This window comes from Amphimedon queenslandica, unplaced genomic scaffold (genome assembly GCF_000090795.2).
Source record: "Amphimedon queenslandica unplaced genomic scaffold, v1.1 AMPQUscaffold_13501, whole genome shotgun sequence".
Classification (NCBI taxonomy): domain Eukaryota; kingdom Metazoa; phylum Porifera; class Demospongiae; order Haplosclerida; family Niphatidae; genus Amphimedon; species Amphimedon queenslandica.
Window position 1 is genome coordinate 108,954 of NW_003546263.1, and position 15,036 is coordinate 123,989.

Genomic DNA, 15,036 nt, shown 5'->3' on the forward strand with positions numbered 1-15,036 from the left:
CGGATACAAGTGTAGTTCACATTATGGAAAGGATATTCTCTTGCCATTATACAGCTGAAACTGAAATACATTATTAAATAATGAAAAATAGAGCAACATCTTATTAGATCACAAACAAGTCTCACACAAACAATGTTATAAAAGCTTTTAAATTAAGTCCAATTGTTTATTTTGCCTATCACGATCTCTATCGTAATAGTTATTAGCTCTTCTTTCTGCATCGTGCTCTCTCCTCCTGTACTCCTCCTCTTCAAATCTGCTTCTAGAATACTCAGCTCTTCTCCTTTCACTCTCCCTCTCAGTTTCTCTCTCATCCTCCTGTGATAAGCTACGGAGGCGGCTCAACTTTGGCTCAAAGTTGCTGCTAGGAGAGCGATTGTACTGAGCCAACTGTGGCTCTGAGGATCTGCGAATACAATGAGAGTGGCCATCATTTCTTTCAGTTCCTTCAAACTGAGAGGAAGGAGCAAGAGGATGTCCTGTAGCACCATACTGAGGTGAATCAGTAGAATATTTTTCTTTGTAATCAGGATATCTTTCTTTGTAGCATCTATCACAGAGACCATTATCATGAGTCTTGTCATTAGAGCAACCATCAAGACTGCACTTGGTTCTTTTATTGTAATATTTCCTCTGATTTTCCTCATGGCAGCGTTGACAGTAGTTATCACAAGAAGGATCTGGGAAATAACCACAGCCTGGTGACTTGCAGAGACGCTTTTCTGGAAATCTTAAATCTTTGTGTTGTTCCACTTCGTCTTGCTCTCTACGACACTTTCTGGCATGTTCCTCACAAATTCCATTCATTTTTGATATCGGAGCACTAAGATCACACAGAATACAAACCAAGCCTTCGCTCATTCTTGTTTTCTCCCTCTCCTTTTCATGATGATAGTATTGATCTCTCCTTCCTCCATTAAGTTCATTCAAGTGACCTTCATCTCTCCTTCCTCCTGATTGATTGTACTCACGGTATGGCCTGTTTCTCTCTCCACTGAGAGGTCTCCTTCCTTCACCACTATACTGTCTCTCCTTGCTGTAAATTGCAGGACTCCTTTCTCCACTATTGCCCTCATTTCTTTCCCTGCTCTGCACTCTCATCCTCTCCCCGCTATTCCTCTCCCTTTCATAGCCTTCTCGAGGAGGATAATCATTATAATATTCATTCCCAGCCCTTCGATCTCGTTCCTCCCTATTGTAGTACCTTTCTCTTTCTCTTTGATCAGGAGGAAAGTCATCTCTCCTGTGTCTGTCATGGTCTCTCTCTCTTTCTCCCTCATATCTATATCTTCTTTGATCTTCCCTTGGATAAAGTCTGGCCTCATCTTCATCCCTTCCTCTCCAGTTCTCTCTCCTCTCCTGTGGTGCAGTTGTACGGTGAACGTTTTGTTGGTATGGTGGGTCACTCTGCTGCAATGGAGCCGTCTTGTTGTTAGCCTCTTTTTTGGTCTTGTCTTTGAAGCAGGCACTGCAAAGGTCACCATATTCAGGATTTGCGAAAAATTTACGACAGTTTGAACACTTTGGTCCTTCTCCCTCTTCCTTTGGGTCCCTGGGGGGCTCAAAATTTGATGCACTACCGGGTCTTGGATTATTGGGATTGTGTGGATCAGGGGAAAGTGAGAGATCTGAAGAGCTCAAAATCTTTGGGAGATTCTTTTCAAAACATTGGGAGCAGTAGAATTTTGTTGCTGCCTTTCCAAAAAAGTCACATCCTTTTGTACGACACGCCCGAGTCTCTGAGGACTTTTCTAAAAGAGACGACGTAATTTGAGAGATGGGAGGTTTGGCCTGTGACTGAGGCGGTGGTTGGGAGACAGGACGATCACTTTCTTTATCTTTCCCTCTCTTTCTTTCATAGCAATCTTTGCACATCCCAAGGTACATGGCAAACCCCAATCTATTGCAGTTATTGTTGCAAGTCACGGATGACACTTCCATTTCATCTCTAGGATTCATGGGCTCCTGACCTCTTTCTCTCTGGTATGGGTCTGGGGGTTTCTGGTATGGGCTTGAGGCTCCCTGATATGGGTTTGAGGCTGACTCTCGTTTAAAACATTGTGAACAGTATCCATTATATTGAGAGGAGCCATTAAAGCCACATTTATTGCGACATGTTCCACCACTACTGGATCCCAGTCTCTCATCATTAGGTGCATTCTTTTGATAGGCCTCCAAACAACACATGATAAAACCCTCTAACAACGGCTTCATGTACTTCGGCTGATCATCAAGGATCAACTTGGCACAATGAATGTCTCGTCTAGTACTATGCAAAACCTTTATCCTGAGGTATTCTTCTTTGAGTAATGTAGCATTTTCTCTTTCATTTATGAAACGAATCGGAAGATCTCGAAAATAAAAATCACAGAGAGGAAACAGGAGGCATCCGTCAGTATACTCTTTACGATCATCAATGATTGTGAGGGCAGAGAAGTGGCCATTGTTATAGACTATAGGCAGAGGATCTTTAATGCAGTGTCTAGGATTCCAGAGTAGAGGGAGATAGAGACCATAAAACTCAACCATTTGTAGTGTGACTCCTTCATCTTGAGAAAATAGCTTCGGTGGGGAATAGAGGAAAACAGGTCTCCTTAACACATTGGACAAAACAAAAACATGAAACTCATTCAGATATCCGAGGGACCCGTGATTAACCTTTTCCGTTGAAGAAAATTTAACTTCGTCGGCCCATTCCTTTTCCCACTGATGAGGATCAAGACTAAACCCAATCTTCCTATTCTCACTTCTCCTCCAATCAATCCACCTGTCATACAAGCCATTGTACTTTCCATTTTCTAAAGCATTGTGAATTGATTTTCTAAGAGTGAAGTTGCGATCTTGGAAGCCCCACATGCCAAGAGAGGCGGCGTGTAGGAGGCAGTTCCCATCTCCAGTGGTGTAGAGCGGAACAACTTCGCTAGCACCACGGCACCAGTTGATGGTTTTAGAACGCTCCAAGTCTTCTTTTATCGTATAGTTGATGACACGTTCAAAAACAAATCGACGAAATTTCTCATCTTTATGTTCAATCAGTGATGGGATGGTAAGTGTGAAACGAGGTGAGGCATTGAAGTAGTTAACTGGAGCATCAGGACCCTCTGCATTCTTCCAGTCTTTTCGAATGAAGTCCTGACAGCGCTCTGTCCGTCTAAGATCAGCAGAAGATATGCTTCGGGGCAGTGACATAATATGCCAGATTCAAGCAATAACTACAAAAAAGACAAAACAGAAGTCAAAATAAAGATTAACGAGAAAATTAGAAATTAAGGACTTACAATCAATAGCTAAAAGAGCATAATAAAAGGAAGGAAAAGTAGCCTGTTGCAAAAACTGTACACTGTGTACAATCTTGAGTAGTCTGACTAAATCTTGAGTGATACACCTTGATTTTACCTGGGAATTTCCCACACTGATTCATCGAAGCAGGCGTGGCTATGAATATTTAACCCTAAAGATGGCGGTTGCTTTGAAGCAGTCTTATTTGAGGCCTTATTCTCCTTCCAGCTCTCCCTTTACTTGCAGTTTGAGGTCATTCTTCTCTTTTATGAGGTACTATAGCTCCTGCTCCCTCCCTCCAGGCCCTGGACTCGAAGACTTTATAAAAGAAAGAGAGTTCAAAGATATTCAGTTATCAGGGACTGCTCTAATGGAGGATGACCACTCACCTCCACCTTATCTAAATGAGGAAACCATTGCAGGAAGGAACAGAAAAGGTAACGAAGAAACAAATATTCCTTGGCGTGCTTAAATATTAATAATAAATAAATTAAAATTAAAAATCAAATTAAAATTATAATTATTTTTATTTCTAGTCTATTTTGAGACGTATGGCTGTCAGATGAATGCTAATGATACTGAGATTGCATGGTCAATACTAAGTAATGCTGGATATCGTAGAGCTAAGGAAATAACCGATGTAATCCTGATAATTAACGTGCTTAAAGTTACTTTTATAATTTAAATATTTTCCAGGCTGATGTCATATTAGCTGTAACTTGTGCCATAAGAGAAAATGCCGAAAACAAGGTTTGGAATAGACTTGACTACTTTAGTCATTTAAAACAAAAGAGATCAGCTAACCTTCCTCCACTGAAAGTTGGACTATTAGGTACAATTTTTTTATAGTTGGATAGATGTACACCATATATTATTATTATTATTATTATTATCAACTTCAAGGTTGCATGGCTGAGAGATTGAAAGAAAAGTTACTTGACACTGACAAACAAGTAGATCTCATCGCCGGACCAGGTGAGTCAAACCACACCCATTACCCCGCCCATTCTTTCCACAGATGCGTATCGTGACCTCCCCAGACTACTAGCAGTGACTGAGAGTGGAGAAGCAGCAGGTAAACCCTGTCGTGTGACACTAGTAGTTATTAATTATTAATAGTTAATGTGGCTCTGTCTCTTGATGAAACTTATGCTGATGTCTCTCCAGTTAGACTCAATGAGTCATCTCCAACAGCATTTGTGTGAGTATTTATTATTTTATTTATTTATTTACTATTTTTATTCTATTCCTTTTTAAATTTTATTTATTTTTATTTTTAAGTTCAATCATGCGTGGGTGTGACAACATGTGCAGTTTCTGTATTGTCCCGTTCACTCGTGGGAGGGAGAGAAGTCGTCCAATGAGTTCAATCATATCTGAAGTGAAGTCTCTATCAGAACAAGTAATGAGAGAGAAAGAGAGGTACTATAATGCTGTTGGGGGTGAGAATTTTGTGGCATAGACTAAATTGATTAGTTGGGTGAGCTAAATTTTGATGATTTTACTGTCTCTTACAGTATCTCATGGTAGCATTTTCCCGAAATTTGCCAACTTGTCAACTTTAATCCCTTGCCAATATACCCCACTATACAGTAGTACAATGTACTGTGTACCTCTATCTTTTCCTCAGGGTATAAAGCAGGTGACACTGTTAGGTCAGAATGTTAATAGCTACAGAGAATTGTCACCATCTCACTCGTCATCTTCCCTAACTAATCTCAGCAGAGGATTCTCATCAATTTATAAAAGCAAGGAAGGAGGAAGGAGGTTCGCTGAACTGCTTCATGAAGTAGCACAAGTGAGGAGAGAAAAAGAAGTGGAGTTGATACTTACTGGTTGTTTTATTCCTAAGGTTGATCCAGATATGAGGATCAGATTCACATCGCCGCATCCTAAAGACTTTCCTGATGAAGTTAGTTGATACAAAATTGAGCTGTTTCCTTTCCATTGCAAGCAATATTAAAGGAGAATGCTGCATCTAATGGGAATAGATAAAATATTATTATTATTATTATTATTATTAGATTTAAAAATTTATTTCTAGTCCTTCATTCTTCCATTTTTCTCTTTGATGCAGTTGTTGGAGGTTATTAGAGAAAATGGTAACATCTGCAAGCATATACACCTTCCCATTCAAAGTGGTAGCACAAGAATTCTACAGCTAATGAGAAGAGGGTGAGAGAAAGAGAGAAAGAGGAGGATCATTATGACTTCATTTTGTTATAGTCATACCAGAGAAGCTTATCTGTCTCTTGTTGACAGAATAAGAAGTATTATACCAGGTAGCTACAAAGAACTAGAAAGGACTAATCAATTGTAATCACAAATTCATTCGAAATTTAAAATTAATTCCGCCATGATTTTTGTGTTTTTGGATGCTCAGAAATTATCATGATTAGCTCAAACTGTCTTTATCTCTTCTTGCTTCAGGTGTAGCTATTTCAACAGACATTATTGCTGGATTTTGTGACGAGAGAGAGGAAGATCATAATGACACTTTATCACTGATGGAGCAAGTCAAATATGACATGGCATTCATGTTTGCTTACAGCATGAGAAAAGTAAACATAAATATTATTAATTATTTTGTGCGTATTTTTATAGTAAATATTACATGTGATATATCCTTATGCTATGTAAGAATTTTGAGTCAATTCCAACATCAGTTTTAAAGTTATGGCCATTTTAAGAAAATGCCAAAAATTTTGAAAAATACCCAAGACTATAGCCCATAGTTTTTTCCAAAAAATGGCTCTAAAATCACCCTCAATTTTTGTTACATTTTCTGATACATATTAATGTTCTTATGCTATGTAGAAAATTTGAGCTGATTCCAACTTCAATTTTTCAAGTTACGGCCATTTTAAGAAAATGCCAAAATTTTGAAAAATACCCAAGGCTATAGCCCATAATTTTTTTCCAAAAAATGGCTCCGAAATCAGCCCCCATTTTTATTAAATTTTCTGATACATATTGATGTCCTCATGCTATGTAGAAAGTTTGAGCTGATTCCGACAAATATTTTTCGAGTTACGGCCATTTAAAAAGATCATACTAACTTTTCCTCTCCCTCAGAAAACGCATGCATATCACAGGCTGAAGGACTCAGTCCCTGAAGATATAAAAAAGAAAAGATTGGCAGAAATCATTAGCACATTCTACTCGCTCTCTGGGTCTAGGAATAAGAGATTCATAGGGACAGAGCAGCTAGTCTTACTAGTGTCTGCTACCAAGAGAAATGAGATGGACTGTAAAGGAAAGAGTGACACTAATCACACAGTCATATTCCCAAGGAAACACCTTCCAGGGGAGGCTGATAATGAAGAGAGAGAACCAAATACAGGAGAATATGTGAGAGTAAAGGTATAGAGACCTGCACATTGATATTTGTTTTTTTTAATTTGTTTTAATTCCGCTGTTTTGCTCACGTATCAATTGTTTATTAGTCCTCCAATTAGTTTTGTCTAAAGCATACATTAATAACAATATTTAGTCTGTTATAATCGTGTTCCCTACTATAGATAACTGACTCAACTTCACTATCTCTGAAGGGTGTGGCTATAAGTCGTACAACTTTAACAGCATTTAATCAACAAAATGACTGTCCATCATACACCAACTAGTAAACTAAAGCAATAATTATTTAAGTACGGTACTTATAAATAACATTGATAAATGAACTGTATAATAACAATAATTATAATCAATATATTAATTTGAGATGACATGATTTTGATCACAATAATTATGATTTCAATATTGACAGTAACAACAACGACAACAATAATAATAATAATAGGTTGGTCCCTCAGTACAATCCTCCATGAATGAGCAAAAATGACACTGTTAATGAATAACTATGATACAATCAGTATGCTTCAAGCTAGTGACAATGATGATTAATTGCTGTGTGTGTGTGTGTGTGCTTGTGTGTGTGTCAAATTAATTTTGTTGCATGTGGTAACAACGTCTCCTTCTATTAAATACCTCTATTCAATACTTGTTGTGTGTGTGTGACATTAAATTTCTTCCCATTCAGCATCCTGTACTAGCCCGTCATCCAGTTCATTATCGGAGCCTTCAAGGGCTTTCCTTCTCTCCAAGATGGCCGCCACGTCCCAAGGCATGAGATCTGAAGGTATCTTTTCCTCCAGTTGTCTTTGCTGGACTTTCTTTAATTGAATTCCTTTTCTGATCGAAGAGAGAAGGATGCTTCTCTCAGTCGTTAACCCCGTTTCTATCCCGGATGCTCGGAGAATCTGATTGGTTGATTTCTTGTTTCCTAATTTGTCAGCACTTGATTGCCTTTTCATGAGTAGGATCAGTTTGTTGCCATGACTACCGGACCCCGGCTTGGGCATGGTCGGAGATTGGACCTTGTTTGTTGCTGCTGGGGGCGTGCTTACGCTGTTGCTATGACGATGCTCTTTAGTCACTGCATCGTGTTTCTTGTCTTCTTTTTTAGCGATTGGTGGGTTGCCATGGCTACGGCCTTTAGACTCACTTCCTTTTCGGTTTCCATGGTGACCGTCTTGTACAACCCCAGTGACATTGCTAGGTGGAGATTTTTTTGGAGACTGTGGCGATTTCTTTGGAGACTGTGGTGATTTCTTTGGAGAAGTCGGAGAATGTAAAACTTCATGTGACATTTTCCGTGTCTGTGGACGTGGCACTCCAGACCTAGCCCCTCCCTCCACATTGGATAATGACTGGACTCTCTCAATATGTCCTGAGGACTGTTTATCAGAAGGAGCCTTTACTAGAGCAGGAGGAGGAGGAGGAGGAGCTTTGCGTCTGGGAACTGGCGACTCATTGATCTGACTCATTGACTTTCTTGATAAAGTGGGCGAGGCTTCGGCTGAACTGTCACGTGAGATGTTATCATTTCTTTTAGGGTTATACCCGTTGGACATTGAATAGTGTCGTCTCACGGGTGTGGTCCCAGTCGGAGGAGACGGAGCTGGGCGGAGCTTACGAGGAGCTCTTGGACTCTCGTTAAAGGAAAGGCTCCGGCGGGAAACTGGGGACTCTGTAGGCGGAGCCTTTAAAGAACTCACTGAAGATACGTTTGGTAATTGAGTGGGCGTGTCAGTAGGAGGAGCTACTTGAGAAGCATCGCCTTCATCGTCATCAATAGATAATATATCTTCCAGTGAGAAACTGTTATTGGTCGCATTGAGGTGTTGGTTGCTGATCAGGAACTGGATCGGATCAGGGAAATTGAATATTCCTGCTGATGGCTGACGGAGCAGCGAGCTCTCATCTTGAGCGAACACCTTCTCGTGTAGTGGTGAAGTTTGAGAGAGAGAGCGAACGAGATTAACAGTTTTATGGACTATTTCAGGACTTGCTTTAGGGCTGATAAAAGGTGTGGCACTTGGCTGACCACTCCCCTTTCTGACAGGCGATACGTTACTGCTCACCCTACCACCGGCACCTGGGGACCCTCCAGCGTCACCAGTCGCCACACTTCTTTTAGGGGAACCTCCTTTCAGAGACGACGATGACTTTTTACGAGTGAGAACAAGAGGCTGGTTGGTAGCAGTCGTCTTTGTAGACTCCTCTCCTTCTACTAATGAAGTTGAAGATGAAGAGTGTTGGCTCATATAACCAGAGGACTCACTCTGATCTTGCTGAGAATTATTATTGCTAGCTCCAGTCACGTTGTTCACTTTCTCTCCTCCTTCTTTTGTTTCGCTCGTCGTACAAGGAAGTGTCTTGCTCTTGTTCGTGTCTTGTTGTTGTATAAAAGTGTCTTTGCTGATTGTCGCTCTCTCTTTGTTTTTTATCTTCTTTACTGATGAGAATGCTTCCATCATCTCCAGCTTTGTTTTGTTCCCACGTCTAGGTTTTATCCTAAGAGGTAGAGTGGAGCTATAGCTCATTGGAGGTCCGGCAATGACTTTGCTTGATCTCTTGTTTTGTTTCGTTGGAGGAGGCAGCATTTGAGAGACTTCAACTGATTCCTCGAACTATAAAAGAGGAGAAGGGGGAGGGAGGAAATACATTATACCATATCTCATCTTTCCCTCCTCTCTTTCTCAATTACAAAGTGGAATGTACTTGTACATGTACAAGTACATATACATGTACATGCATGGCATGCAGTTCCTTAATGTCATTGAATGGGCTCTGTTGATATTGCATTGATACAGATATGTCTGTGAGTGAGAGAGAGAGGGGGTACACACAAACAAAAAGCAGGCAATTTGGGAGGTTTCTGATCTGTATTTTTAATAAAATAACTTTGAAATGAAGGAATGTAATCAACTATATATGCATGCACTGTACTTTATACTGCAAAATAAAGCTTTTATAAACCTTAGCTGTCAGCCTGTCTCACAAATGTAATTTAACTTGTAAAGTCTATGTTCATATCAAAATACAGGCACAACACGACATGTACATCTAATATCCAAAACTAAGTCATCCCCCTTCTTCCTCCCCCTCTCTCCCCCCACTCTTCAAAAAGTATCAAGTATCACTTTTAATCCTGTTAATTATGCTAATGATGATCTAATAATAACAGTGTATGTGACATACATGGAGATCGTAGGTCGAAAATGGAAACTGTTGATGATTGTTATTAATAGGATTCCTTGCTTAGAGAGAGGCTCAATTGGTGTAAAAAGAGGCTGACAAGAACACAAGGTACGAGACAGTCAGTACAATCTGTTGACAAGAAGTGCTCATTCAACGCTAACAAGCTTGTTTATGCTAGTCTTTGATTAAAGGAGTAGTAGTAAATAGAATAGTTAGTCGTCTCTTTCTCTCTTTCTTTATGTCACACTATACACTCTTCCCCCTCTCTCAACCTTTCTCCTCTTCATATCTCCTTGTGAGGCCATGTTCTTGAATGCACAATGACAATATGTACACACATGACTACATGTTTAAGGTTGTAGTTCAAAAGTTACATTGTTACATGCACCACTAGTCATGTGTATACTAACTTCCCAGCCTCCTTTATTAAACATAAACTCAAATTCAATCCACATTAGATTTATTATTCAGCCTCCAAACAATACTTAATTTAATAATTATTATTTCACTACTCACCATTCCTGTATCGCCAGTGCTAGTAATGCGTCTCCTATTGGTTGACAATGCTTTCTTTTCCATCTCACTCCTCCAGTGATTGAAAAAGAACTCTGGCTGCGAGTACAAGTGCATAGGGTTAGTCTCTGTGTGTTTAGCAAACAGGTGGAATGCTGGTTTGGGCTCTGATGCTTGATACTGCTCCAGGAGTGAGTCAGGAGCTGTGGCAATGCTGAGGAGTTGCTGGGAGATTTGGGACTTGCTCTGAAAGTGTTCAACGTCTAATACCATCTCCGTATTCCTCTCAACTACAGGAGAGAAAGAAGATGACATTTAATGTACAGTTGCTAACTCATAAAAACAGAAAGATGCATGAGGTAGCTATCACTTCTCACCTTCGCTCTCAAGGTCAAGCTCGGGTATTACTTTTCTTTTAAGATTCTCTACTCTCTCCTCCAGGTGCTTTTCCCTCTCTGTGCAATCCTTCATTATCTCACAGAGGTCTCCTATCAAGCTCTCCGCATGTTTAGCCAAACTTCCCAGCTGCCGTATGACTCCACATAAAGAAAGTGTTGCCACTGCCTGCAACTCATTCTTTACTCCTCTGGGCAATGGCTGGCGGTAGAGATGCTTTGGCTCTATATAGCGTACAGCTAGAGGCATATCATAAAGTGATCTTTACACTGTTCTTTCCTTCTCTTAGACTCCTTTGAGACACGCGCAGATTTTAAGTAATGGAAAGAGGAAACCGGAAGTAAAACCTTTAATCATTAGTCATTATGACTCTTTATTACGTATAACGACGTCAAACGATAATTTATTTACAGCTCAAGTTTCTAAAGCTTTTAATTTTAGTGTGACAATAATTATTTATTATGCTACAGTGAAGCAACACAGTCATAATAATTTAATTACTAAATCCTTGTTTCTACAACGACTCTTTTTTAAGGCTTTCTAGTGCTTCAAGAAGTGAACTTGGCAAATGGTCAGAGACCATGTCTTCGTCCCAGAGAAAATGAACAAACTCCGACTGCTGGCCCCATCTTGCTCTAGCCTCTGTATTTGAACTCTTGCAACAACAGCAACAACAACTGAAATAAAATAAAGTAAAAAATAAAAACAGGCCCGTGCAGTTTGTAGCAAATAACAGAAATACCGTATCAATCTTTTAATGAGCTTATCCCCGTGTAATAAGTTTATACACTAAGCAATGGGTTATGTAAAATGGTATAACAGAGTTCATGATGAGAGCATAATAGAATCCTCATGTGTGTGCTGTACATGATTATACATTAATACAAACACATACAAGTACATAATGTAGACAGGGAGACTGTCCTAATGTCTAATGGGGATAGCACCTATTGCGTGTACTGTGTATAGTTCGTGTGCTACAAAACAGGAAATACTCAATGCAACAAAATAATTAGAATATATCATTATTTATACTTTAATTATTGTAATCAAATTTAGTCAATAAAGATTTGGTATGCAAGACAACAAGACGTGATATCAATTATCACCATCATCATCATCATCATTATCGTTATTATTATTATCATTTTTATAATTTACTGTTTTATTGCTGATTGTTTTTCTCTCTCAATATGAATTATTCTGCCAGGGAGATAGAGCCTGGGCCTGTTTTTAGAAGGCATTGGAACCGAAGGACTGTTGGCGGCAGGTTCCTTTGTATCATTAACAACGGATCCATCACTATCGGTCAAACAGATCTCCTAAAAGTGATTAAAAAGTGCCATTGGTCAAATACTGTATTCAGTGTAATCTGATAGGTGTACATTATAGTTGTTTACTGTGTGTGCTATTATTTAACATAATTCTGCAAAGATACACACACTGTACATAATACAATAGCACACAGACATAGTGAGAGGATACAGTGACAATCTGTGGTTAAGTGGCCCTTTTATTCATTTCAAAACTGACAACATATCATATACAAAAGTGAAAACATTGGGCCATACACGCAGAGAATGCCTAGCTTTTACTAATGTACAACACAACAAGACTCACTCGCTCATCTACCCTGTGATTTGATAAACAACACCACTGGCCTCTCTAATGTGGCATTATTATTGAGTATACTAAGGCATAATACACCCACAGAAGTACCAGTAATTGATAGTACACTACCATAATTCATATACAATAACTCTACATGGTAACAACAGCAGATAGTACATTAATAGGCTACAATGATTAATTTTGTTATTATAGTGTACAGTAGTAATTATTACTTCTTCCGATTGTGAACTATCAAATTCATCTTTGAAATTTTTTTCTGTCAGCTTCTCCCTGCTCCCTGTCCTTTCATTTTCTATTTTTTCATTTGCTCCTAGTAATGGTTGTACTGTATCGCTGGACTCCTTCCTCTTCAGTCCAAATAATCGAACAAAGCTGGTAACGAAAATCCAAAACTACACAAGCACATGTATGTAGAGTGGACAAAATTAAAATAATGAATAGATTGATTATAAAGACTCACTTTTGGTTTCTTACAAGTTTTGATTTCGTGGAGCAGCTCTTTACTAAAGAACTGAAAGCTATCCAAACTTAGCCTGGAATAGTAAAATACAATGAAATGTAACACAAGTACTGCATACATTGTATGTACATGTACATGTACATGTACATGTACATGTACATGTAGTTAAAAATTATTATCATTGATGTGCATTATTCAAATCAACATTTGTACATGTATACAACTACATGTACATACTGTAAGTACATGTACATGTACTACGATAGTCATTACCTTGGGATAAGGTCAGTCCCAAGGACAACTGATGTAATAAATGATTTTGTGAACGAAATCCCTGCATCGCTAAAAAATAAATTAATAATAATAATTATAATTATTGTTAATAAAAAATGATTAACCTTATCAGTCCACCAGGAGGAGAGAAAGCATAGCAGTGAAGATTAGGATAGACTGGCTTCAGTAGCATTGATAATAAAGCAGCTACACCTGCTCCATAAGAATGTCCTGTTATGATCAACCTGTATGACTATTAGGAGACATACAATGAACATGTATATGTACATGTAGGCTCCCCTTAATTCAACTGACTGGGTAGATGTTGAAAATTTTTTGTAGCATGCCCTCTCCCTCTAGCTTCATATGAAGAGAATAAGTGCTGTCTTTCATTCCCTATTGTTAATAGAAATAATCAATATTATTTTTTAATATGATGCACGTATGTATGTACATGTACATTGTAGATGTTACCTGATGTGCATAGTAATTGGCATTGTTTTTTTTCATAATTAGACTGGGTTGAGCACTCAAATCAACTAATGCATCCTAAAAGTAGAGGAGGGGAGGGAGGGGAGGGAGTGGCAGATCAAAGAAAGAGAAGGAAGGGAAAGAATTACTTGTATACGCCTAACCACAAAGCTTTAGTATTATTATTCTAGTTACAAATAAAACTATTAATTTGTATACAATGTATGTACATGTATGTATCAGGAAAAATGATTAAAGTGAAGAATTTTCTCCAAGCCATTTTTGACGAAATTCAGCCTTTGGCCAAATTTTGGAGTAGTTTAATAATTCATTTAAAAAATCCAAATTTGATTGGAATCAGCTCAAAATCGAAAAATAACATAAGAATGTGTACATGTGTACAGTATATGCATTAGAAATAATTATAAAATTAAAGAATTCTTTCCTAATCCTTTTTGATGAAATTTGGCCAAAGTACTATAGTACAAAAACTCTCGCCCAATTTCGGAGCAATTTTTAAAATTCATCAAAACTAAATTTTGATTGGAATCAATTCAAACTTTCTACACAACATAAGAACATGAATATGTATCAGAATAAAATTATAAAAATGGATAATCCTCTTGGAGCCATTTTTGAAAAAACACTCTGTACTATTATATCCTGGGCACAATGATTAGAGTAAATTATTTCTATCATTTCAGTGCATTACTTACAGAGACTGATAGTGTTCCTCTTATAGCAATAACTACACTTTTCTCAATGTGATCAACAGCAACTATATAAGCTGGACAATATGCCTATCATTAACAAAGAGATTTTATTGTTATTATCGAACTGTTAATGGTATCGTACTTGTCTAATAAATTTTGCATGAATCAGATTCATTTTAGAAATTTTTGTCCATTTGAGCACAGATTGAGTGCTCCATTTCAATAAATTGTCTCCTTCAATGCTAGTATGTTGCAGCAATCCTGCTGGCTCTTTTTTTAAACAACTAAAAATAAAAATAAAAATAAATAATAATATCAATTTGCTTAAATACCATCTGCAAAAAATTGAGCAAAATGATGATGCTAGCAACTGCAGAAACCCAAAGAATCCTTTGGTATAAATGTAGAGCATCCATCCGTAGGATCCCATTGCAAACTTATAATAGTGAATGATCTTCTCAATATTATTATCAGACATCTAAGATTCAATAAGTCTCATTATGAATAATGGGTGGATCTAAGTATTGCACAATACCTCTTTTGACAAATTCAAATTGAAGTCTCTATTCTTTTCCTGAAAATAATTAACATGCAATTAAGAACATACACCACCTTTTTCATAATACCATTTCTCTTTGCTTTTTGTGTTTTTTCTTGAGCAGTAAAAGTCCTGCAACTAAATCAGATGGAACGTATCCACGATAATTATCGAAAGCTTTGCAAAGAGTCGAAGCAACCTCTCTCAACACAATCCTT

General features: G+C 38.1%; 4 protein-coding genes across 4 annotated transcripts in view; 1 reads left to right on the forward strand and 3 right to left on the reverse strand.

Moving 5' to 3' along the window:
• Positions 1-19: 19 nt before the first annotated feature.
• On the reverse strand, positions 20-3,406 carry LOC105316699 (tumor necrosis factor alpha-induced protein 3-like). The gene is made up of 2 exons (XM_011411791.2): positions 3,279-3,406; positions 20-3,212 (listed from the first exon to the last, which is right to left on the reverse strand). Exon 2 carries the CDS (start codon positions 3,187-3,189, stop codon positions 148-150), a length of 3,042 nt encoding a protein of 1,013 aa, XP_011410093.1. The 5' UTR covers positions 3,190-3,212; positions 3,279-3,406; the 3' UTR covers positions 20-147.
• A 47-nt stretch (positions 3,407-3,453) lies between these two features.
• Positions 3,454-7,021, forward strand: LOC100639473 (CDK5 regulatory subunit-associated protein 1-like). Its single transcript, XM_003384031.2, has 14 exons — positions 3,454-3,716; positions 3,816-3,919; positions 3,976-4,111; positions 4,183-4,254; positions 4,298-4,354; positions 4,399-4,480; positions 4,561-4,681; positions 4,910-5,077; positions 5,132-5,191; positions 5,357-5,454; positions 5,506-5,561; positions 5,710-5,840; positions 6,355-6,642; positions 6,801-7,021. The coding sequence occupies exons 1-14, from the start codon at positions 3,458-3,460 to the stop codon at positions 6,900-6,902; spliced, it is 1,734 nt and encodes a 577-aa protein (XP_003384079.1). The 5' UTR covers positions 3,454-3,457; the 3' UTR covers positions 6,903-7,021.
• LOC100639598 (wiskott-Aldrich syndrome protein family member 1-like) lies at positions 6,928-11,033 on the reverse strand. The gene is made up of 3 exons (XM_003384032.3): positions 10,713-11,033; positions 10,339-10,625; positions 6,928-9,251 (listed from the first exon to the last, which is right to left on the reverse strand). The coding sequence occupies exons 1-3, from the start codon at positions 10,978-10,980 to the stop codon at positions 7,299-7,301; spliced, it is 2,508 nt and encodes an 835-aa protein (XP_003384080.1). The 5' UTR covers positions 10,981-11,033; the 3' UTR covers positions 6,928-7,298.
• Positions 11,034-11,137: 104 nt separating this feature from the next.
• The window catches only part of LOC105316700 (sn1-specific diacylglycerol lipase alpha-like), a 4,449-nt gene continuing 550 nt past the window's right edge, over positions 11,138-15,036 (reverse strand). Inside the window, exons 3-15 of the mRNA XM_011411793.2 lie at positions 14,907-15,033; positions 14,816-14,854; positions 14,613-14,758; positions 14,423-14,564; positions 14,284-14,367; positions 13,571-13,645; positions 13,412-13,492; positions 13,222-13,349; positions 13,097-13,165; positions 12,824-12,896; positions 12,576-12,755; positions 11,893-12,053; positions 11,138-11,408 (exon numbers count right to left, since the gene is read on the reverse strand). Coding sequence (XP_011410095.1) covers positions 11,246-11,408; positions 11,893-12,053; positions 12,576-12,755; positions 12,824-12,896; positions 13,097-13,165; positions 13,222-13,349; positions 13,412-13,492; positions 13,571-13,645; positions 14,284-14,367; positions 14,423-14,564; positions 14,613-14,758; positions 14,816-14,854; positions 14,907-15,033 — 1,468 coding nt within the window. The 3' untranslated portion in view covers positions 11,138-11,245. The remainder of the gene's footprint in view (positions 11,409-11,892; positions 12,054-12,575; positions 12,756-12,823; positions 12,897-13,096; positions 13,166-13,221; positions 13,350-13,411; positions 13,493-13,570; positions 13,646-14,283; positions 14,368-14,422; positions 14,565-14,612; positions 14,759-14,815; positions 14,855-14,906; positions 15,034-15,036) is intronic.

Excerpts from the sequence above, each read along its gene's own strand:
- LOC105316699 (XM_011411791.2), bottom strand. The coding sequence starts at position 3,189 with ATGTCACTGCCCCGAAGCATATCTTCTGCTGATCTTAGACGGACAGAG.
- LOC100639598 (XM_003384032.3), bottom strand. The coding sequence starts at position 10,980 with ATGCCTCTAGCTGTACGCTATATAGAGCCAAAGCATCTCTACCGCCAG. Across the intron at positions 10,626-10,712 it reads GCTTGACCTTGAGAGCGAAG|TTGAGAGGAATACGGAGATG; the intron begins GTGAGAAGTGAT and ends TCTCTCCTGTAG. Across the intron at positions 9,252-10,338 it reads GCACTGGCGATACAGGAATG|TTCGAGGAATCAGTTGAAGT; the intron begins GTGAGTAGTGAA and ends CCTCTTTTATAG.
- LOC100639473 (XM_003384031.2), top strand. The coding sequence starts at position 3,458 with ATGGCGGTTGCTTTGAAGCAGTCTTATTTGAGGCCTTATTCTCCTTCC. Across the intron at positions 5,562-5,709 it reads AATAAGAAGTATTATACCAG|GTGTAGCTATTTCAACAGAC; the intron begins GTAGCTACAAAG and ends TTCTTGCTTCAG. Across the intron at positions 6,643-6,800 it reads GAGAATATGTGAGAGTAAAG|ATAACTGACTCAACTTCACT; the intron begins GTATAGAGACCT and ends TCCCTACTATAG.